Source organism: Lithobates pipiens, unplaced genomic scaffold (assembly GCF_037356315.1).
Source record: "Lithobates pipiens isolate NorthernLeopardFrog02 unplaced genomic scaffold, aLitPip1_a1.2 Scaffold_13, whole genome shotgun sequence".
Classification (NCBI taxonomy): domain Eukaryota; kingdom Metazoa; phylum Chordata; class Amphibia; order Anura; family Ranidae; genus Lithobates; species Lithobates pipiens.
In genome coordinates this window covers 247,852,230-247,877,692 of record NW_027507718.1, presented here as the reverse complement: position 1 = coordinate 247,877,692, position 25,463 = coordinate 247,852,230, and the positions used below count along the sequence as shown (strand labels likewise).

The 25,463-nt window shown below is 42.2% G+C and overlaps 1 protein-coding gene across 2 annotated transcripts in view; it reads right to left on the bottom strand.

Moving 5' to 3' along the window:
* The window catches only part of PKD2 (polycystin 2, transient receptor potential cation channel), an 84,456-nt gene that overhangs the window by 3,338 nt on the left and 55,655 nt on the right, over positions 1–25,463 (bottom strand). Inside the window, exons 9-14 of one of the 2 annotated variants that reach the window (XM_077476482.1) lie at positions 18,440–18,560; positions 16,961–17,059; positions 12,205–12,326; positions 10,286–10,403; positions 6,796–6,959; positions 4,559–4,706 (exon numbers count right to left, since the gene is read on the bottom strand). In XM_077476482.1, coding sequence (XP_077332608.1) covers positions 4,559–4,706; positions 6,796–6,959; positions 10,286–10,403; positions 12,205–12,326; positions 16,961–17,059; positions 18,440–18,560 — 772 coding nt within the window. The remainder of the gene's footprint in view (positions 1–4,558; positions 4,707–6,795; positions 6,960–10,285; positions 10,404–12,204; positions 12,327–16,960; positions 17,060–18,439; positions 18,561–25,463) is intronic. The other variant, XM_077476483.1, reaches the window with a different exon arrangement.

The window sequence follows — 25,463 nt, the reverse complement described above, 5'->3', positions numbered from 1 at the left end:
AAAACCCAAACGAAATTCAAGGCACATTACTACTCCACAGGCAACAAAGCAGGGAAAGCACTCGCACTCAGAATCAAAGGTTACCGCGCTAAATCCAAAATCACTCACCTTTTCCATCCAACTACACAAAAGAAAATCATTGATCCTCAAGCTATCGCTGACGCCTTCAGCCATTACTATCAAACATTGTACAATTTAAAAGATGACACTAACACCACACAACCGTCCATCACAAATATCAACTCATTCCTCCAAGAGGTTAACCTGCCAACACCATCAGAACAGCACCTAACTGAACTGAACGCATCTTTACCCCTCTAGAGATCCAAAATATCATCTCTACCATGCCAACAAATAAATCCCCAGGACCGTATGGTCTAATCAGTGAATACTACAAACAATTCCACACCACACCAGCGCCTTATCTTTCCCAAGTGTGCAATGACACTGCCTCCTCCTCTTCTCTTCCTAATGAAATGCTTAATGCTTTGATAATCACCTTGCCGAAGCCGGGGAAGGAGCCCACTACTCCTGAAAATATTAGACCGATCTCACTGCTCAACATAGACACACAAATTTTTGCCAAGCTCATTGCAACTAGACTAGTCCAAATAATAACTAATCTGATACACCCAGATCAATCTGGTTTCACAAAAGGAAGACAGACCTATGACCAGGAGACTTGTAAACATAATTCATCATGCTGAGACCAATAGAATGCCTTCTCTGCTTCTATCTTTAGATGCAGAGAAGGCGTTCGACAAAGTCCACTGAGCCTACCTAAAAGCTGCACTCCAAAAATTTGGATTCAGAGGACATATATTCTTGGCAATTATGGCCTTGTACTCACCCCCTTCAGCCCAAGTGTACACAGACTCTAAGCAAATGCTAATTAAAGAAACTACTAAGTTGGCCAAGTTCGAACTATCCTGGTCAGGAAGGCTAGCAGCTTTCAAAATGCTCATACTACCTAGACTGCTCTACACTTTTCACACACTTCCCATACCATTATCCAATTCTTACCTCAAATTGTTATAAACTATTCTCAATCACTATATATGGCAGGGGAAAAAAAAACAAGGAGCAATCACTCTAAACTCATTAGACACAGATTGGCAGGCGGAATGGGACACACTGACATCAAAGCCTACTACCTTGCCACCATCCTCTCCCAACTGCAAGAATGGACCAAACCACACCAATCCACACTGTGGGGCGACATTGAGAACGTCGCCACACCGGGTCCTGATCTCAGGTGCTGGCCATTCAGCACCTCTATCTCAGTCCCAAACATTCATTTATACTCTACGACCATACAAGCCTCAATTAAAGCCTGGAAAACTTTACACAACAGTAAGTGGCCATTATGCACCATGAAACACCTAGAGGTACACTTACAAACGCTCCAACTCCTAACGCCTGACCTAATCATTCCTAACTGGCTTACTCCACATGCATCATCCACTGCAGAACTCAGAACCCTAATCAAACACAAGCCTTTCCTATTGATCCAGCCCACATATGAAACACCTACATCAGATTTCCTCATTTATTACAGGATTCAAACATGCCTATCTACACATACAAAGTTAGAAGGTTCGCTACTTACCAAACTGTGGAACTTCTATTTCCACCAGGAATCCACCTCGAAGGGTATTTCACTTATATACGCCACACTACAGGGTAAAAATATCTTCTACAAATCCAAACATTTTAAAGATTGGGAAATAGACACACAGCTACAATACTCAGATGAACAATGGCAGCAAGCTCTAAAAACGATATATAAAGCCACGCGTTGCACCTCCTTATGGGAGCTCACAAATAAAATTACACTTAGGTGGTACCCAACTCCACACTGACTAGCTAAATTCCATCCAAATACCACTTCACTATGCTGGAGAAATTGTAATCACACGGGTACTTGAATTCCCATTCTATGGCATTGCCCAAAGGTAACTACCTAATGGACTGCAGTAACACACCTACTGCAGGAAATTGGCAACATCACTATAACCCTTACTCCACAGCTAGCTGTTCTCAATATAATTCCAGACACCGTCCCACACACTTTTAAAACAATCCTCACCCATGTCCTCCTAGCAACCAGATTACTTATAATAAGAAACTGGAAAACACCAAACATTCCAACTGTATTAGATGTTATCACTCTAGTTCATTCGCACTACACCTACGAACTCATAGGATCCAGAGGCTTAGCTTCACAATCCACTATCCAGTCTAGGTGGTCTCAATGGCATAACTGGTACAAAAATAAGATTGTATCATTTTCCTTCTGAAATATGTCGTTACCTGTCCTGATATCATAACACAACCGCAATTAGCATTTGTTCTTGGGTTCCCCTCCCCCCTCCATCTCCCTCTTCCGCATCTACCCATACCCTCCATCTTCCTCATTAATACTTAGAGGTACACGCTACTGTTATACAAGTTTAATTACCTGTTTTTTTCTTTTTTTTCTTAAAGGATATATCTGCACTACTGTCCTCAGTTGACTATGTCATGATATAATGTACCTAGATTCACTAGTAATGTAATCTGCATTATTGTTGAAATGTAAAACTCAATAAAAATCGATTTGACAAAAAAAGGAAAGAAAGCATGCTGGAAAAATCCTCCAAAAGCCAGTTAAAGTTGCACTCATGAGTGCTAGAGATATATGTTTTGAGTGTGCTGACTGTTTAAATAAATGTTAGTTCTGCAAGAACCTAAGTTTTCATTAAAAATTTGAACTTTTGAGAAAAGGGGTGGAGAGGGAGGTATACATTAAAAAGACATGGGCTTTGATGAAGAAAATTGCAGTTTTCTAGTGAAGCTAGATAGAATTCACGGTATCTTTACCACATTACAGAGAAAACTGAAAATCTAATTTGTGAATAGGATTTAGAAGGTTGATTTTGTATGTACATACTGGATGTATATTTAGGTGATTAAAAAGGAATGTACAATGGCTTAGTATGCTGACGCCTTAAGAGTTCCCTTCACTGGAACTAAGGGGCCAAGCCCAACCCCTGAAAAATAAAGCCCACACCATAATCTCCCCTCCACCGAATGATTTGGACCAGTGCACAAAGCAAGGTTCATAAAAACATAGATGAGTGAGTTTGGGGTGGAGGAACTTGACTGACCTGCACCTCAACCCGATAGAACACCTTTGGGATGAATTAGAGCGGAGACTGTGAGCCTTGCCTTCTCGTCCACATTAGTGCCTGACTTCACAAATGCTCTTGTGGAAGAATGGTCAAACATTGCCATAGACAACCCTAAAATTTTGTGGACAGTCTTCCGAGAAAAATAGAAGCTGTTATAGCTGCAAACGGTGGGCCAACTCAATATTGAACCCTACGGACTAAAACTGGGATGCCTTTAAAGTTCATGTGTGTGTGAAGGCAGGCGTTCCAATACCCCAATACTTTTGGCAATATAGTATATATTAATAATCTCAATAAAGGAAATACAGTCTTAATAAGTATTAAGGTATTATGCTGCAAGTGAACACATTACTGCTAGTTATTTCTTTTTAAACAGTATAGCAATACATGAGATACATGTAAGTAGTTGGACCTGCCACTACAAAGGTAGCCACAGCCATAAACACATAATCTTCACATTCAACTTGTGAACCTACAACACTTCCTTGCTGTCCACAGTGGTTCTCATCAATGTTATACAAAAAGGGGCATCTAAGAGGCGATGGGACTTTGATATGAGTTTAACCAAGGTAGTGAGAGTGCAAGAAACATCTGAAAAGCCCACTGGCTCAAGTTAGGTTGCCCACAACAGACAAGGCTACCCTACTAAAAGATGTGACTATATGGAAGGAGCGCCAGGCTAAAAAATAAGTTCAAATTAATTTATTGATGTTGATTAAAATCCATTGTATTATTTTGACAATACCAATAAATGAAGAATAAAAAAATAAAAATAAAAAAAGAAAGCCAACGCCTTGACCCCCCATATGCGTTGGCTGTCTTTTAACACAACATCAATAAATGAATTTGGACTCTTATTTTTCAGTCTGGTGCTCCATCCATATATACAGTACATGTGAAACACACAGTCTGCTGCTTCTGTTGGCTCTTCCTGGTGTTTCCCTGGTTCATTTCATGGTTCCAAGTACATTAAATCACATTTACCTGGAGGGGCTTTCTCACCACTGACCATCTGGAAGGATGCCACTTGCTGGAGACTTATTGATACGCCTTTTAATATCTTGTAAATGTGAGTGCATACTGTATTTATTGTTTTTCATTTCAGAAATATGTTTTAATAAATGCTACACTTGGGTAGTAGCGCTTTCCTCTCCTTTTTGTTTTTACACAGCAGGATCATCCAGGTTGCTTATATCAATGCCAATCAGGGGCCATCATGATCTGGCCTGTCAAATTTAGCATTAATTGGATAAATAAAATGATGCTAGAAAAAATATTGTACCACATAGAAACCAATTAAAAACCCTATTATTTGCTATAAGAAACAAGAACATTTAATGTTCGTATTCTATTCTGAGCCCCCCCCCCGCCAGTTGAATATGTACCTCAGTGACTCCATCCAAAAGTCTTGCCAGGACCTCTCTGCGTTTCACTTTGGCTCTCTCCATGGCTTCCAATTTAACAATCACAGCATCTATTTTGGACACAATACTCCCAATAGAATGCTCCATCCGATCCACTCTTCTCACAAGCCTATAAAAGAAACAGTTTCCCAGTGCAATGGCTTAAAAATTCTGGATTTGTAGAGTAGAAACATATTTTGGAATATTAAATCCAAGAAGTTTGTGTAATTTAACAAAACATGAGAATAGTAGCAATGTATTATACATTTTGGAACAAGTCAAAGTTAAAACCACTTGAAAAGGAGAATATTAATGGAGCTTTCAGATGCTGTCATAACTTACCACCATCCTTTTCTGTATAGTGCCAATTATACAAGAATTTGAATTCAGGATTTATTATGGTGGACACAATTCATATGGTCCTAGTACAGCTTTTTTGTCTGTATCTTAAAGGGGTTGTAAAGGTAAACATTTTTTCACCTTAATGCATTCTATGCATTAAGGTGAAAAAACATCTGACAGTGCCCCCCCCCCCAGCCTCCCTGTTTTACTTACCTGACCCCCTGAAAGTCCCGCGCTTGCCCCCGACGTCCTCTTCGCTGCTCAGCCTGGCCATTGATTGGCTGGAGTGGATGGATTGAAAGCATTGGCTCGCGCTGCTGTCAATCACATCAAATGACGCGGCACGCGGGGCCGAGTGATACAGTGAGCAGCTATAGCCGCCGGCTGTATCACGGGAGCGTGCTCGCAAGTGCTTCTCACCATGCGAGGGAGCTCGCATGAACGTGAGAAGTACTTGCAGGGGGGAGGCCGAGACAGCTGCCGTGGGACCCCAGAAGACCAGGTTTGGGGCCACTCTGTGCAAAACGAGCTGCACAGTGAAAGTAAGTATAACATGTTTGTTATTTAAAAAAAAAAAAAAAAAATTCTCTTTACAACCCCTTTAACCTAACCTTCTCAATATACCTGGCCTGATGTATAGCTGGCATTCTTGAGTGACATATCCAAAGCATTTTACGTAAATTTAAAGTATAACTAAAGGCAACATTTTTTGTTTCGTTATGGAGTGGAGAGGATTTGAAACCCCTGTTGAGTTTTTATTGCCAGCTTCTTCCTCTCTATTTGTCCTGTTTATTGTTATCATTGAAAGTGAAAGTAACAGAAAATCCCAAATTTTGGGTTGTCCCAGAAAAGTAATAGAAAGGAAATCTTCCAACAGGGACACTAGTTCTGCTGTCCAGGTAGGCCCCAATGCATTTCCTTAAAGGAGAAGTCCAGCCTGAGCCCAATCGGCTGGGCTTCTCCTAAGGTTCACAGGATTGCAATTAATTTTGTATTCCTGTGACCCGTTTTTAGCGGAGAGTAATCTGAAGTCCGCTCTCTGGCGACTTCACCAGGATCAGTCCAGGCACCACGTTATCCCGACTCAGAGTCTGTATTGGCCAGGTGCCTGGACTGATAGGAGTCTCAGCCTCTTAGCGAGCTGCTGAGACGGCCGCTCCCCGCCCCTCCACAGGTCAGCGCTCCATTGAGCGTGGAGGAGCAGAGTAGGAGAGATGCTAACTGACAGGCAGCAGCTCTCCGCCTGGGGAATGAGAGAACCGAGCCATGGAACAATGAAGAGGCGGCGGGGGACAGATGTAGCATCGGACCGATGCTACATCCTCCTAAGCAAGTATAAATCTGGGATAAAAAATAATAATCCTATACTTCTCTTTTAATTTGCAGGGTTTTCCTCTCACTTCCTGTTTTGGAAATGGGACAGGAAGTGAGGGCAAATCTCCCCAATGGGACACGGTGAAAAAACTGATGGGTTATAACTCTTCCTTGCTCTATCCGAAATGGGAAATAAAAGTTGTGCCTATAATTCTACTGTGAAGTGAGTCTGTATTCCAAGCTCCACTAAAAAATAAGGTAAAACTAAAATCAGAAAGGTGCACAGTAATAGCATACATTTTGTTGTCTGTGCTGTTAGACGGGACATTTACTTTTAAAAGTGTAAAATGAAGTATGTGTTCACTGTAATTCATAAATGTAAACTGTAAGGTTTTTCACCTTCACTTGCAGACCATCCAGGAAGGACAGGGCTTGCTCCACTCAAAGCCCTGCTATTCAACCACTTTAGTTTTTTGTACCACTGAATGGTTGCATCTGAATGTGGTATCTTTTAACTAATTCTAAAGGGCAAAAGCTTTCCACCCCATAGCTTGAGTACTTACACTTGGAACTCTTCATAAGAAACACCACTGGAGCTGCTGCCCCTGCGGCGAGAGCTGTGACCACTGTCCTCGTCATCATCCTCTTCTGAGTCATCCAAGCTACGTGGAAAGCTGCGACCGCTCATGGGACGAGGTAGAGAGCCACGATCCAGCTCCAGGTCCTCCTTGTGGGAAACAAACATGCAGCTACTGATTGCTGATCATGAGAGATAAAGACAATCTCAGAGTCCCATGACATTGACAGTCACAGTAAGTAATGCATTTCTCTTAGCTTATTTGTTTAGCATATTGGGTTGTCTATAACGTGCCATCATCGCTACCTATTATTATATCCTTTCTGCAGCAGAAATCAGCAAAAAACAATAAACAAAAGTGACCTGGATTAAATGAGATACGAGGAAAGTGAAATATAATAAGAACTGTTACTTTTACGAGATACTTTGTGTGGGAAGCCGCTCCAACCTCCCCTTAGCCCCTCAGCCTGAAGGATAAAAAGGTGCTGGCTGCGGGAGTCTGTCCTCGCTCCAACATGTCACAAGTCCAAGCAAAAGTGCCCACACACTAATGACATCCATCCTCCAAAAGGGTTGTGGCTAATGTAGTTTGCACATCCTGAATAAACTTTTGGAGCTTTGATGTCATTAGTGTGCAGTCGCTTTTGTATGGACCAAAGATGGCCATAGAGGGAGCGATTTTCTTCCTTGCATCCACAGGCTGCAGAAAATGAAATCACTCGCTTCTCCCATCAACACAGTCAGTGTTGATAGGGGAATCCATCCCATGGAGCCACTGTGTTCTCCAGTTCCCGCCTGGAGAACACAGAGATTAGCGGCCATAATAACCACTAGCAATAATCGCATGTAAAATCCGACAGGCTGATTGTACCCAAGTTGATTGATCAACTTGGGTACATTCAGCCTGTTTATACATGGTTTGAATCTTGGCCAGTCGCTGCTGAATTGGCCAAGAGTCGGACCGTCTATGGCTGGCATTAGGATTGTTGTTTGCTTTAAAAGAAAATCGATGAATTTTATGATAGTGTTAGGATTAAAGTATGCAAATATGTTAATTATAAGCATCTGTGATAGAAAGCACTTGATTCTCAAAGAATATCTGGTACAACATGTCACTGCCTACTAAGTCTTCAAGAGTTTACGTTAGCAAGAGACATGTTTATGTATTGATCTATAAGAAAAAGAATTAAAGATGCCTGATTGGAGGTCTGGTGAGAACACTGTCAACTGGGTTTATTAGCAAATGACTTGTTTTCCAGCAATCTACCTGTCTCTATATTGTTTTAAATATTTTTTTTAAAAAGTCGAACATTTAATTTAACACTGATAATTCAGTGTTAGGTAGACAACATACGCTCTGCTTTTCTAGTTTGGCATCATTTGCAGAGAGTTTTCTACTGTGGTTCACATGCTGTACAGTTATAACTCGCTATTCTATTCAAACAGCAGAACCTAGGCACCTACTGTGGACAACACCCTAACAGTGAGGTAGGAATGCAGCTAAAGAACTTTTTGTGCCCTTATTAGAGAAGCAGTGGCTAGAGCCCTTTTTCAAACATGGACAGTTATTTTACGGCATTGGAAATCACCTGATCCCCCTTCCCATAAAGAATGGTTACAGTGTATGGGAGAAAAGGCTGGAGAAGTACATATACTGTACCAACATTGGGGATGCCCCTGTAAATATGATAACCTTTGGGGACCATGGTTGGACATCCAGGGCATGAGCCTGCTTGACCTAGTCTTGATTAGTCAACCTGATAGGTTAACTTGGTGGCCTTTGCTATGATTTGCCAAGTTTGTATCATTAACTGATTATGACTCTGTACATGAAACGGTTGGCTTTCGCTATGGATACTGATCTGTTCTGGAATTGCTGTTTTTTCTTCCTTCTTTTTTAATAAAACTCTTCTCCATTAAAAAATAAATAAATACGTTTTTGTACTTTTTTTTCTATATTATGTGTAGAACTCATACCATTCTAAGGGTATGTACAGTATCTAACATATGAACAAGCTTTTATTAATGACTACCTACATATTACTTATCTGGTTGGAATCCGTGGAAAATACTGTATTTAAAATGTTATGTTTTGAACTTGACATGTATGTACATTTGGCAAATAAAAACCTTTTAAAAAAAAAAACATATGAACAAGCACAGTAGAGGTAACATCTATCTGAATACATTTTGCAATTGTGGAGAAAAAACCATGCAGATAAAATTCATCCTTCCACGAAGAAAGGGAACGATAAGAAGATAAGATAATGTTTAGGCGTGTTCTTCCACATATTTTGAATTAGTCATTAGCTTGTTTTATGAGTGTAAGTACAGCAATTGACATAATTAGTGCTTGGAATTTCATTACCACAAAAAAAAAAAAAAAAAAAAGGAAGACTATGGTCCCAAAGAAGGACACTAAACCTAAAGCAATTAAATCGTAATGACCAGTGGGTCAAATGTACCCTATAAATGTGAAATATAATAAACAAACTCCCGACTGTGTATTCACCTCAGTGACCGAGAAGTGCCCTGCAAGTGTTTCCATGAGCCTTTGCAAAGTGCAAAGTCAAAAAGGTATGCTGAATAACGGCAGCTGATCAACAAACCATGGTATACAGTTACAGAGGTATCACCACAGGGTAGTGCACACATTGATGTTGTTTTTTTTTTTTCAAAAGTGGCACAAATCGAACATTATTCACTATCTGATGCATCGAAATATCACTTTGATGTATGTAATATCATGCTTATTCAACTTATCACTGTAATGTTTTGAATTTGATCATATACCACTTAGGTATTAAAGTGGTTGTAAACCCTCTAGATTTTAATGCAGTAAGGTGAAAAACCTTCTGTGCTGCAACCCCCTTCAGTCCCCCCCCTCCCCCTTTTTCTTACCTGAGCCAGATTTGATCCAGCGCTGTACACAAGCACAGTGGCTCCAGCCGCTGTCTCCCTCCTCATTGGACAGATTGATAGCAGCAGGAGCCATTGGCTCTTGCTGCTGTCAATCAAATCCAGTGACACTGGAGCAGGGGACAGGGCCGAGTCCCGCTGTCTGTGTCAATGGACGCAGCAGTGGCACTCGAGAGCGAGCCTGCATGTGTGCCGCCATGGAAAGCGACTCTCCATGGGGGCACCCGATGAAGAGGAGGGGCTTGCAGCGCCAACAGGGTACCCTGGAAGAAGAGGATCGGGGCTGCTCTATGCAAAATAATTGCACAGAGCAGGTAAGTATAGGCATGCTTGTTATTTAAGAAAAAACAAAAAAGAAGGGTTTACAACCCTTTAAGCGTAGCACAATTATTATACTTTAATGATAGGTCCACATTAAATTATCCACTGTACCCAATGATAATTTTTCCTTGCTGCCATGTAGCTGCAAAATTAATGTAAACCATATCTAAGATGTGCATTACCACATGGTGATTACTACAACGCAGAGGTGTAAAGCCGACTTTTAGGTTACTCACCCTCTCTTTCTCCAGATCATCCCTCATCTGCTGATGTTCATGTTCAGTAAGTTCCTGGTCTCCATCTTGGTCATACTTAGCAAAAATGGCCTCAATTTCTGCATCTGTGTGGCCTTTCCTATAGAAAAAAAAATGCAAAAATAGGTTTATTGCAAATAATTGTATTCAAATATGTTAAAGTACAACTAGGTAAAACTATTTATTTAGTTTTGGATAGAGGGGAGAGGGATTAGAACCCCTCCGGTAGGGAGGTTCACTTTCTATCTGTCCTGTTTACTATTATTATTGAAAGTGAAAATAAAAAGATCCCAATTTTTGGGGTGTGCCCAGAAAAGTATTAGATGGGAAATCTTCCAATGGGGACATTAGTTCTGGTGACATGGGGGTTCCCTTAATTTGCAGGGATTTCCTCTTACTTCCCGTTTTGGCTATGGGACAGGAAGTGAAAGGAAAAAGCTTCCCAATAGGACACAGATGGCAAAAAATAAACTGACAGGGGTTATAACCCTCCCGTACTCATTCAAAAATAAAAATAAATGTTTTGCCTAGTTTCACTTTAAATGATAAGTTCACCTTTGGAAATAAAAACAGTTTTGTAGGTAAAAAAATATGCAGTTATTATTCTTTTTACTTGGTGCCTGGAAAGCATTGCATGCTTTAATCTCTGCAGGAGTCCTGCAGACTTGTCATTGTATCTGTCTGCTCTTACCTTGTACAGGCAGACAGATACACACTGACCGGAAGAATGAATGACCTACCAGAGCGCTCAACAGCACCATAGTAGTCCACTGAAACTACAAGCTGACAGCCTCAAAGGCTATTTGGACTTGTAGTTTCCCATTCATAGAGAACTGTGAATTAATGACATGGCCGTGGTGGCAGAGCCCTACATGGCCACGTTATTTTCAAACAGTGACAGCGGGAGAAGTTGCCCGCCCGCTGTTACTTTTTGTACATAGCAGTATCCATATTTGCAAATTACGGTTAATTTCATTAAAATGTACAGCCAAAACAGTTTCTTAGTTTTGGGAAGGGAAAGGTTTAGAACCTCTATCAGGTCTGTACAGCTATCCAGGGCTCTGTTAGAGATTTTCCCTCTCTTCCCATCCTGCTGACACACGCTTTTACCAGACAGGAAGTGATGCAATCAGCAGAAATGCAGAAAAAATAAAAAAAACATTCTTTAACACAGAAGGGTAAGGCTAGGATCCCTGCCAGGTTTTTATTTCTCTCCCTGTTGCAGATTCTCCCTTGCTTCTTGTATGGTGAAATGGTTGTCAAAAGAAAAGACTATAGGCTAAAGCTATGATCGGAAATTCGGCCAGCAAAAGACCGATGAGAGCTTTTGCTCAGAAAATGCAATCGTGTCTATGCTCCATCAGACTTTTGCTGGCCGAATTTCGGCCAGCAAAAGATTGAGAGCATGCTCTCAATTTTTCGGTCGGAAAAAGTTCCTATCCGAAAATCTGTTCGTGTGTATGCAATTCCCATGTGCAAAAACTCACGCATGCTCAGATTCAACTATGAGATAGAAGCTATTGGCTACTAGCTATTGAACTTCCTTTTTCTAGTCCCATCGTACGGAATTTGGTGTGACCGTGTGTATGTAATACAGCTTGAGCCAAATCCCGTCGGAATTCCGTCTGGAAAATCATCAGAGCTTTTTCTGACCAAAATTCGGATCGTGTGTATGCGGCATAACTTTCTCTAATAGAATCCTAGACAGCAGTGAAAATCCAGGAGGAGTTCTAATCCTTTACCACTCTAAAGAATTAGAAAAAGCTTTTGGCTTGACATACACTCTAAATATACATGCTGTGATTTCTGTTATACATTTACTGTACAACTTAGAGATATAATAATGTGTGAATATCACTCAAGTATTGCTACCCTACCCCCTATGTGAACCATGATTTTACCCTTTTAGGTCTTGTCTTAGCTCATCAAAGTTCAGCTTTCCTCCTCCTTGCCGGAGACTCTCTGAAATGTCATCCACCGTAGTCTTCCTCAGTTTAAGCTTCACCAATGCTTTGCTACAGCCCTAGAGAAATATAAAACTTTATTTTAATTTTTGCTTCATTTGCATTTTAGGTTACTCTTTCAAATTCCAGGCTAGCAAAAGAGTGCCTGTTCATTGAACAGGCTAAAAACAGAAGTGCATGTTGGTGCAGTGGCGGCAAGTGAGTAAGTGTGCATCAGTGCAGTGGTCGGGAAGTAAGTAAATATACATCAGTGCAGTGGTGGCAAGTGATTAAATATACATCAGTGCAGTGGTCGGCAAGTAAGTAAATATACATCAGTGCAGTGGCGGCAAGTGATTAAATGTACATCAGTGCAGTGGCGGCAAGTGAGTAAATGTACATCAGTGCAGTGGTGGCAAGTCAGTAAGTTCACACTGATGCTATGGCAGCAAGTAAGTGCCAGTCAGTTTAGTGCTGGTGAGTAAATAAGAGCATATCAGTACAATGCCAGCAAGTGAATAGGTACACATCAGTGCTGTGAATAAGTGTACGTTGGTGCAGTAATGGCAAGTGAATAAGTGCAAAGTGCACATTAGTGCAATGATAGCGTGGGAACAAGTATTCTTCAGTCCAGTGGAGCATAGGTAATTATTATTATTATTATATAGGATTTATATAGTGCCAACAGTTTGCGCAGCGCTTTACAACATGAGGGCAGACAGTACACTTACAATACAAATCAATACAGGAGGGACTAGAGGGCCCTGCTCGTTATGAGCTTAATCATGCAGATCTTGTGGAAGTTTGTAAGTGTGGCGGTGAGAGCAGGGTGGGGAGTGTCCATTTTTATTTTTTTTATCTGCAGTGGTAAGATCAGGGCTGGGAACATCGGTTTGAAGGTTGGTGATGAGGGCAGAGTGGTGAGGGTTTGTGTAGGTGCGCCTGTTTCCATGCTTTTTGTGGTGACACAGTCTTTTTAAAACACCCAATGGGTAAAGTCAAATTGCAAAGTTCTGCTAGCACATTTAAAGTATTCCCCTACAAATATTGAAGAAGATATTCAGACATGAAGCGTTATGGGGTGAAGAGGTCCTTAATTTATATCTTATAATATTTGGCAGAGGAACATATAGGGATTGATTTACTAAAGGCAAACAGACACATTGTGCACTTTGCAAGTGCAGTTACACTCTTTAAGGGCATTTGCCCTAGAGCTTCGTAAATGAGGTGAAGCTTCATATGGCAAAGAATACCCAATCAAGGAAAAAAAAAATGCATTTTTGCTTGCATGTGACTGGATGATGGAAGTCAGTAAAGAACTTTACTAAGTTCTGGTGCAAATGCCCTTTCTAGAGTGTAACTGCACTTGCAAAGTGTACAGTCTATTTGCCTTTAGTAAATCAACCCCATAGCCTCACTATGCAAGACTGTGTGACCACAATTAACCAACACCCATACCTGGACCAAAACTAGATATGGCTTCCGTTAGCTAGTGTTGGCAAAAAATAAAATATATCATGTATAAGAACATTTATTTGCAATCAATGAACAAGCACAAAATTACAACACACAGTAGTAGTATGATGGCTTAAAAGGACCCAGTGGTTTATCAAGTCTGCCCCTTATTTTTTAACCTAGTAGAGATTTAGGTTTGGCATACTTAAATTGACTTAGGCCGCGTACACACGCGCGGACTGTTTGCCCAACCTTGTTCGTCAAACAGTTTCGGCAAACAGTCCGCTCAAAATTTGCATGAGCGGACTTGCCCACACACGAGCGGACTGTTTCAGCGAACTGTTTGCCAAACAGTTCGCTCAACTTTTGAAATGAACGGACTCGCCCACGTAAGGAGGAGGCAAATCCGCCCATTTCGAGCGCGTGTACAGGTAGGCGGGGCCCGCGAAGGAGACGTCGCGGGCTCCGCCGCCTGGAATGGGCTTAAAGGGGAACCCCAACGCCGAAAAAAATCGGCGTGGGGGTTCCCCCAAAGTCCACACCAGACCCTTGTCCGAGCACGCTACCCGGCCGGCCAGGAAAGGGGGGCGAGCGAGCGCGCCCCCCCTCCTGAGCCGTACCAGGCTGCGTGCCCTCAACATGGGGGGTGCCTTGGGGAAGGGGGGGCCGCGCGGCCCCCCCACCCCAAAGCACCTTGTCCCCATGTTGATGAGGACAAGGGCCTCTTCCCGACAACCCTGGCCGTTGGTTGTCGGGGTCTGCGGGCGGGGGGCTTATCGGAATCCGGGAGCCCCCTTTAAGAAGGGGGCCCCCGGATACCGGCCCCCCACCCTATGTGAATGAGTATGGGGTACAATGTACCCCTACCCATTCACCTGTGAAATAAAGTACAAAAAAAACACAACACAGGGAAAAAATATTTTATTGCACAGCTCCGGGGGTCTTCCGTCTTCGGGGGTCTTCTCGCCGGACTCCTCCGCTATCTGTGTGTAGCTCTTTTACTAGCGGAGGAGTCCGGCTTTCTTCCTCCCCGCCGCCGGCCTCTTCTCCCGACTTCGGGGGTCTTGTCCCCCTCTTCGGTTCTTCTGCCGGTCTTCTGTCGCCGCTGTCGTCGCCGCCGCCTTCCGTTCTTGTTCTTCTTCTTCTTCTCCAGGAGATGTTGACTCGACGAGCTCTCCGGCCGGAATGCCAGGGACACGCTCCGCTGCCACTTATATAGTGACAATGGGGCGGTGTCACATGGTATATGTCACATGGGTTGGTCACATGGGTTGATGTCACATGGGGACTATGACATCGTAAGGGGGCGGGGTCACCATGTGACCAACCCATGTGACATATACCATGTGACACCGCCCCATTGTCACTATATAAGTGGCAGCGGAGCGTGTCCCTGGCATTCCGGCCGGAGAGCTCGTCGAGTCAACATCTCCTGGAGAAGAAGAAGAAGAACAAGAAGAAGAACAAGAACGGAAGGCGGCGGCGACGACAGCGGCGACAGAAGACCGGCCACCGCCTGTAAAAGAGCTACAAGAAGGCGCGGTGGCCCGGCAGAAGAACCGAAGGCGGCGACAGAAGAACGGAAGGCAGCGGCGACAGAAGACCGGGCCACCGCCTGCAAAAGAGCTACAAGAAGGCGCGGTGGCCCGGCAGAAGAACCGAAGAGGGGGACAAGACCCCCGAAGTCGGGAGAAGAGGCCGGCGGCGGGGAGGAAGAAAGCCGGACTCCTCCGCTAGTAAAAGAGCTACACACAGATAGCGGAGGAGTCCGGCGAGAAGACCCCCGAAGACGGAAGACCCCCGGAGCTGTGCAATAAAATATTTTTTCCCTGTGTTGTGTTTTTTTTGTACTTTATTTCACAGGTGAATGGGTAGGGGTACATTGTACCCCATACTCATTCACATAGGGTGGGGGGCCGGTATCCGGGGGCCCCCTTCTTAAAGGGGGCTCCCGGATTCCGATAAGCCCCCCGCCCGCAGACCCCGACAACCAACGGCCAGGGTTGTCGGGAAGAGGCCCTTGTCCTCATCAACATGGGGACAAGGTGCTTTGGGGTGGGGGGGCCGCGCGGCCCCCCCTTCCCCAAGGCACCCCCCATGTTGAGGGCACGCGGCCTGGTACGGCTCAGGAGGGGGGGCGCGCTCGCTCGCCCCCCTTTCCTGGCCGGCCGGGTAGCGTGCTCGGACAAGGGTCTGGTGTGGACTTTGGGGGAACCCCCACGCCGATTTTTTTCGGCGTTGGGGTTCCCCTTTAAGCCCATTCCAGGCGGCGGAGCCCGCGACGTCTCCTTCGCGGGCCCCGCCTACCTGTACACGCGCTCGAAATGGGCGGACTTTCCGAGCGGGAACAGTCCGCTCATTTCGAAAGTACAGCGGACAGGCCCACACACGGGCGGACTGTTCGCTCAAACACAGTTTCAGCGGACAGTTTTTCGGAATTTCCGAAAGACTTTGTCCGTCCAACTGTCCGCTGAAACTGTCCGCTGAAAGCCCACACACGAGCAGACTGTCCGCCCAAACACTGTTCAGCGGACAAGGTTGGGCGAACAGTCCGCCCGTGTGTACGCGGCCTTACTGTTGACCAACTCACTACCTTTGCTAGAATTCTGTTCCAAGCATCAACTATTATTTTGGTTACATTTTTTATATATATATATATATATATATATATATATATATATATATATATATATATATATATATATATAAAGGTTGTGATACACATAAATGACAAACAATAGGTGGCCTTTTTTGATGATGCTCATTTTTTCTGCTTGTCCTAGGATCAGAAAGTCTTCAATTCCTCTTAACCAGAGTTAAGTGAAGGTGAAAGAGAGAAATAAATATATACACACTGTATATAAATCTATGTGTATACATCATCAAGGAGATGTATGTTAACCTCTTAACGCCGGTGCCTCATGGCCCTTTAGGAGGTTTCTGGATGTCTGGAGGTATGGCAGGATTTCTGATCATGTGACCATCGTTATTGGATGTCACAGGGGTCACATGATCGGAAAGCTTCCGAAGTAGAGATCGGGTGCTTTTCGTTAGCCGTCGGTAACTGTGAAGGGAGCGCCCAGGGCGCACGCTCTCATCGCAGCTCTGTTTACATTCTGATACGCATACATGTGATCTCTCTGGATTAAGGCCCACCCGCCGAAAGGCCGCATATATGCATATTGCTGCCGCAAAGAAGTAAACTCAGATATATGCAGGGTACAAATATGTACTAAAAAAAAATAATTCAACAACTTACCTTTTTTATAAGATCAGCCAATTCCATTTCAGTTTTTTGCTGAGCCATATCTGTTTTCACTTCTGAATATGTGTCGCTGATGATGGCTAAAAACATGTTCTGTTTGAAAAAAAAAAAAATCAGGTGATTGAGAATAAAATTACTATAACAAATGAAACCAGTCCTAAACCTGAACTATAATATAAACCAAACACTTAAACAAATCTAAACTTATAACAAAACGCAACTCCCAAAACATAATCCTTAACTCAAACCCACCCCAGAACCTAATGCCTATTGTGGGCCCAATCCCTAATCTAAACCCCCAAAATGTTTGTCAGGCTAAATTGATAAGAAAAAACAACACAAGTATACTCAGTAAATCCCTCCAATACATGCACATTTCCCAGTGTTTTTTTTTTGTTCAATAGGTTTTGATTGATTTTGACATTTTGAGCAGTACCATTGCAGTAAAATAAAAGTGACGTGTACATTTCCTCTTGTTTTATCCCTTTAAAAATGCTACAAATGCAGCAAAATATCCAGTGATCTGCTAGAAATCCAGTGGATTCTGAGCTTCCTGTTTTGGCTGACAACACAGGGCCTTCCTTCACTGAAATCTCATCAATGGTTGTCACTCCTGTCTCCGTGACTATAGAACGCCATCTATCCCCACCCTCTCTCTCTATCTACATTGATTTATTTCCCCAAATTGCTGCTGCCCTGCCTACCGAGAGCCTGTGTGTGTACAAAAAGGCTGGGTTCACATATACAGTATGTCAACTGGATGCCTTTTTAACCGTATCCAATTTGCATAACATGAGTGTGACCGACTTTCAATGGAGCCGATTCACACATGTCCTGGGTAGCTTTTTCCCCTCTTTTATGATTGGCTGTGGCAGAGGGCAGGGGAGACAATAGGGGTCTAATAGCTCTCTCATGTCTCCATGAAGACACCCTGTCACCTGCCCTTGCTATCACATATGATACTTATCAGCCCCCTTGTGATAGCAATAAAGTTTAATGAAAAAAAATGAAATATTTAAAAGCAACACTTTTGCCTTGAACACACATACATGTGAATAGGGTTTGACTATGCCACACAGTGATTGTGCCACATATCAACATGAACTTTTATAGTGAGATCAATCATTTTAGGACCATTATTCCCAGTAAACTCTAAATTGAGTGAGCTGTAAAGGCTTTTAAAGCATCACCTATGGACAACAGGTCCACACAAGTTTAAGTCTTAAAAGTTATATGCCATCCGTTTACTTGCTGCAATCCCATATTTTATCACACATATTGTGCGACATAAAAAATTGCAACAACCACTTTTTTTTTATTCTACAAGGCCTCCGTTTTCAGAAATTATATAATTGTTTTGGGGGTTTTAGGTCATTTTCTAGCATTTGACCACGTGTATGCAAAAATGAAAAAAATTGCTCCGAACATGAAGTAGTTGAACAACAGATCGAACCTAGAGATTATTACACATACCAAAAGTATGAAGAAGATAAAAAAGACAAATGATGAAAAATAGATGGGCCCCAATATTCGATCTGCTTCCTCAACCTTGGTAAAGTCGAAATCTCCCAGAATAAGACGGAACTGGGTAAAGCTAAAAATAAAAAAAAATAAAAAAATATTACCAGTTCTACTTCAAATATCATATAAATATATTCTGTCGTGAAAAAAACTGAAAACAAGTAATTAAACATGCGTGTAAATAGTGAAATAATAAGTCTAATGCCTCGTACACACGGTTGGATTTTCCAACGGGAAATGTTTGATGTGAGCTTGTTGTCGGAAAATCTGACCGTGTGTATGCTCCATTGGACATTTGCTGTCGGAATTTCCGACAACAAATGTTTGAGAGCAGGTTCTCAAATTGGAAATTCCGAGTATATGTACACAATTCCGAGGCACAAAATCTCATTCATGCTCAGGCTATTGAACCTCATTTTTCTCGGCTTGACGTACGTGTTGTATGTCACCGCGTACTTGACGTTCGGAATTTACAGCAACATTTGTGTGACCGTGTGTATGCAAGACAAGTTTAAGCCAACATCCTTCGGAAAAAAATCCACGGTTTTGTTGTCAGAATGTCTAACCATGTGTACGAGGCATACATGTTCAATCTTTTATGGGGCTGTAAACCAACATAATTATGAATCAGCCCAGTGGACACTCTTATTCACAAACCACATTCTGTGCAGAAAAACCCTTCTCTTAATATCGGGTCACCATCAATCTGTGCTCTCTTTATCATGCTTACCTCACATCTAGACCTCTAAATCATATGTAAAAAACAGTGGGAATACATCTCTCCTTGTGGTTCAAAGCTCTAGGTTTGTGTGTCAGTATGTAATTCCCAGGGATCCATGCAAAGGCTCAGTTAGAAGGTGCATACCCAAAAATGTCAGAAAATCTGTAATCCATGGCTGGAATCCTCTATGGCCTCTGAGGCCCCTTTCATGCGGGGCAGACTGCAGCCGAGATCTGCTTGCTAAGTGGGGGATCTGTCCACGGATCTCCGCTGGGCAGGCGGATGACAGATCCGTGTCTGCTCCGCTTATGCAGAGCGGACACAGACCACTCTGCTCTATGGGTAGCCAGATGTAAACGGACTGCATGTCCATTTACACCCAACTGCCATCCAATCTAATCCACTGGACAGAAGGGGAACTTTTTGGCAGATGGGATTGGATGTAGGCAGGTGTAAATGGCCACTTCATAAAGAAGAACGGAGGTTCCAATCTGTTTTTCAGGAAGGCCTGAGCAGAACATCCATGTGAAATGGGCTTTACTCAGAGGTGCCCTCTTTGGCTGTAACTTCCTCAAATACAGTTTCCAGGTATTTCTTGGATTTTGGAATGCGCTTGGGGGAAGAGAGAGAGAGTGTGTGTGTGTGTGTATGGCTGAGTGTGACTTTGAGTTCTGCTTTGTATGTAACTCAGACTGTGTTACGCCATTGCTGGTACTGTTTAATTATATACGCCGAGTTCCACCTTTACGGCAACATATGTTGTTCTGAATTGTGTACCCTTTTGCGGCAAATTTTATTTTATAGTTATTATTTTACAGAGTTTATATAGCGCCAAACTGTTTACGCAGTGCTTTAAAATATAAAGGGGGACAGTACAATTACAATACAGTTACAATATTGTAATAAATCTACTGGCATAAACTTTATTTTTAGTGATGACCCTCTGTTTAATTAACAAATAATAGTTTTAATACAATTATTTTTGCTTTGCTGGGAGTCTGGACTATACCTTAAATGTTTTTACTATTTATTAGTATTGCTTTTCAGAGAGGGGACAGATATTTAGTTTGCATTTACCTGCTAGTGCCTGGCGGCAGTGGGGTAGATTAGGGGTGGCAGGAATATGATGATATGACGTAAGTAATGTCATATCCTAGCTCTCCTCTTACTGGTCATCCTCCTGAGTTTCCAGGAGCCTGTGCTGGAAGCTCAGGCTCTTTTCCTTCTCCTGCAGGCTGTAAGGAGGAGGAAGCCGAATCCTCCCTCCAGCAGCAGCTATCAGCTAACTCAGCAGCGCCACCCCCCCCAACACAGTGCCCGAGGCAAGTGCCCATTATTAATTCCGCCACAGGTGGTGCGTGGGGAATGCAGGGCTGGTCGGAGTAGATCTCTCGGTGCATTCCGTGAGTGGCCTGTTCTTTTTGGGCTGCTGGGCCTATATCAAGGTAGGGGCCTGGAGCTGCAGCTCCAATAGCCCTACATTAATTTCAGTCCTGGCTATGTCTGAGCTGTAGTGCGGGAAGACATGCTGCAGTTAAAGTGTGAACAGGGTACATAGAAATCAATTATTTTACACATGTGTAAACAAGCCCTGAGGAAGCCTCTCTTAACCAGGGTTCCATGGAACCTTGGGATTTCCTTGTGTGTTTATTAGGTATTTCTTGAGAAGTGAGCAAATTAATCTCCCAAATTCACTGACTACCAATGCAAATGGGCAATTTTTACCTAATCATCAGCATAGGGGGTTGCTTGTCTGTGCTTCCTTTCTGTTATAATTCATTTAATGTTAAGATTAATACTGAAAATAATGTTGTTGTTTAGACCAATGGGTATTAAACGATGTGCCAAAGGTGTCAAATACACCATGTACTCCAAATGTATTTAAACTTATTTTACCCTTTCTACAATGTATTTTTTATGCTAAGGTAAATAGGCAGAGAATGGTTGATCCAAGGCCAGAGAACCCAGGCATTGTTGGAAGAAGGCACACAGCTTTAAGTGATATTAAAGGCAAATCGGTGTTCCACCCAAAAGTGGAAATTCCGTATTAAGGACTCCTCACCCCCACATTTGGCACGTCATTTTATGGGGGGAGCAGGTACCTAGTTTTGACAGGTACCCAACTTACACTTCCGGTTGGACCACCTAGGTGACTTGAGCGGACGTTCTCCTCTCCCCCTCCCTCCCTGCAATCTTCTGGGACATGTCACAGGTCCCAGAAGATTGCCCGGCCATTGAGGAGGTTTAGCGCTGCTTGTGCAGTGCTCACCCGGCTGTGAAGCCACAAGCTGTCACAGCTGGGTGCCCACACTTGTGATGCCGGCACCAGCGAAGGAGAGTACTGAGGGTTCAGACAGTGCATCACTGGATTGTGGAACAGGTGAGTGTCTGTTTATTAAAACTCAACTGCTACACTTTTTGTAGCTGCTGACTTAATAAACACAAAAATGACTGCTTTAAGGAATTTTTGCTAAATGAGCTGCTAATAGCAGAACTTACATGCTCTTGTTGTTTTTATAATGTTTCTCCTCTGAGCTTCTTTCTCATACTGCCCCCAGGCCGTGCTGCCAGAATAAAGATATGTGGGTGCCCCCTCTACCTGTCAGGACATATGGATTCCTAACCAAAGTCTCCAATATGTGCACACTCCCTTTTAAAACTACAACCTTACATGCAACCGTTGTTCCCAGCACCGCACATGCTGGCAGAGCGAGAGGGACACAGAGCCAAACCCACGCCTCTCTATCCCCCACCACAGCGGTGACAGCGGTGACTGACAGTGGCGTGGCGCCTAAGTCACCATGGCTGTGGCTCTGTTACCCTCTCAGGAGCAGTGCTTCGCGTAAGGTTGTAGTTCTAAACAAAATTGTGAGAAAATAAGTGCAGCGCTATACCTGTGTACAATATCCAGAACTTAAACCGGATAAACCAAATCTCAGTGATAAACAAAATATGAGTGGTAAACAATATCGTGAACAGTATGAATCAAATACTAATGAAGTGCCCTAAAAACAATATAGATCAAATACGAAGCGCCCTAAAAATTTGTGCAATAATGAGATGCCAAAAAAAGTCAGTGTCTTGAACTTTAGATGGTTGTGATACATTCAAACATATATATAGTTCAAAACAAACAAAATATAATCAGAAAAATTACTTGGTAAATAAAATGTCGCTCAAATGCATTTAAAGCATAATGAAAGTCCATTCCACACTGAATAGCAAGGTGTGCTCTTCCACATGTGTATCAACAAGGCCTTGTGGACAATAGTATTGCCGTGTAATTCAACCACGACAATAGTATTGCTGTGTAATTCAACCACCGGGGATAAGTGCTTCCACCAACAAGAGAGAAGGTCAGGTACTCTTACCAGAAAGCAAGGACACACACGCCAGTGGTGGTGAGTCAAACAAGCGGATACTGATATCCAAAATCCTAGATGGCGGTCTACAATGGAAGAGAGGTTCAGGCACACCTGCTCGGTAGAAGGATGAATGGACTGAACAGAAGATGAACACAATCTCCAAGTGTGGTATCTATGTAAAAAGTTTTCCAACAATGGATCAGAGTATTCATGAAAAACAAAAAGAAGGCTTCCACATGGTGTAGATCAAAACTGGCAAGTAAATTTATTGATAAAATATAGACATCATAGGGGATGTATGCAGATAAAAATTATCGTAAAAAGTATGTAAAATTCTATGACAGTTCGCGTAGTGTGTATGGCTCAGCAGACAACGACCGTAGAAGTACCATAGGCGTTTCGTCCTATGGGATTCTACTTCTGTGCTTTCTGGTAAAAGTACCTGCCCCTCTCCCTTGGTGGTGGAAGCACCCTGGTGGTTAAATTACACGGCAATACTATTGTTCTCAAGGTCTTGTTGACAAACATGAGGAAGAGCACACCTTGCTATTCAGTGTCGGATGGACTTTTATTATGCTTTAAATGCATTTGAGCGACATTTTATTCACTAAGTAATTTTTGTGATTATATTTTTTTTTGTTTTGCAATATATATTATATATATATATATATATATATATATATATATATATATATATATATATGTTTGAATTGTTTTACAACCATCTGATGTTCAAAACACCAACTTTTTTTGGCATCTCATTACTGCACAAATTTTTAGGGCACTTAGTATATGATCTATATTGTTTTTAGAGCACTTCATTAGTATTCGATTCACGCTGTTCACGATATTGTTTACCACTCATATTTATGGTTTATCCGGCTTAAGTTCTGGATATTGTACACAGGTATAGTGCTGCACTTATTTTCTCACACTTTTGTTTACAATTGGTCTTATTGTTTAGTGCTGGTGGCTTTTATTTTTTTAGCACTGGTAGCACAGTAATTTTCTTGCACATACCTTTCTTGTTCTAAACAGGAGCGCTCATGTAGTAGAGACTCTGGTGGAGCTGAAGGCAAAACTTTTTTTTCATTCTCGGTATGGTAGGGGAGGTTATAACCAATGTCAGTTTTGATGCCATCTACGTCCTATTGGGAAGATTCCCCTACACTTCCTGACCCAAAGATTCAGCAGAAAGTGGGAGGATCCCTAAAAGACTCACTAGAACGAAGATTTCCCCCATATTCCTGTTCTGATGACCATAAAAATTTGGGAGGGTGAATGTCTTTAGTGGGGGCATAGACAGCAATAAAAAACTCACAGGGATTCTAAACCATTTCCACTATATCTAAAACAGAAAAAGTTTGCCTTCAGTTATACATTAAATAAACAGGAAAAAAAGTTGAACTGGTCCTTGAAGACCACTCTTAAAAGGACAGTAAAAAAAAAAAAAAAAACATTTTAAACATTCCTCGATTCATTATAGGACCAATTGGGACTATTCACCTTTGTTCATTTTCCTGTAGAAACTTGTGCATTTCAAGTGGAAATCCAATTATTTTCTACATGGCTGGTACATTTATTCACGTCAGAAACTAAAACTATGTACCAGGTCACACTAACGAGTTTGCATTGGCCACATTCGCAGCAACACAGATCGATAGGATTGAATGGACACAATATATTTTAAAACTGCACATACCATTTACAATATCATACTTGGAAATTATTTGGTAACTTAGAAAATGATGTAAACTTGACTTGAATGGGAATTAAAGAACAGAGAAAAAAACATCATACAAAAAAACATGCAGGTTGTTATTGAAAGATGATTCAAACACTTATCAGCATCCATTTTTAGGCAATGAAAATAACTAAACTGGATGAGTTACGGCTTTCTTCTGTCACACAACACTTCCAATTTGTGCTGTGAATGTGATCCCACACACAGACTAATAGTGATGAACAATATTGCAGCATATGTGCACAGCACAAACCCAAGCTAATCACTTGTTTACTTCCATAAATGCTTCCACGAAACACATTTGGCTGCACATTTTGTTTACCCCGACTATGATTTGTAGCAGTGGTAAAAATTGTCAAAGTCGTTTTGTTCTCTATACTAAGAATTTGTTTTTTTTTAAATAACCTGTACAGTATATTAATAAGTCACAATTTACTGCTTTATCTATGAATGCTGGAATCATTTCCAAATGCTTGGAGTTTTTCTTAGCTGGCAGCGGTTTAGAAATACGGTCCTGCAAAAATAATACAAGAGTCCTAGGAAAAGAGAACCCAGGAACACAAAAAACGATCTATCACTTCTCACGTGGCATTCAGCATATCACTGTTAAAAGCTACGTGGGGAGCGATGGATCACTTTTGTGTTCCTGGGTTCTCATTTCCTAGGACTCATAATCATTTTGTACAGGTATTTGGATTGTATCCCCCACACCATATTATAGGGTGAGTTGGCATCCTATTGTCATATTTAAACACCTGGTTAGAGGTGAATTTAGTAGATACTGGGGGTTTACGAAAGGCAAATACACTTTGCACTGCAAGTGCAAAGGGCACTTGAAATTGCACTTGGAAGTGCAGTCGCTGTAAATCTAAGGGGTAGATCTGAGATGAGAGGAAGCTCTGCTGATTTTATTATCCAATCATGTGCAAGATAAAATTCAGTTTTTTATTTATCTCGCATGTCCCCCTCGGATCTACAGTGACTTTACTTCCAAGTGCACCTTCAGTAGTGCAAAGTGGAGTTGCCTTTAGTAAATAACCCCCATTGTCCAAGACTGAAACAGCAATGAGATCTAAAGGGTGAATGATGTCATAGATACAGACATGGTTTAGCAGACTACCAACACTGCTACTCATTCTTAAGCCT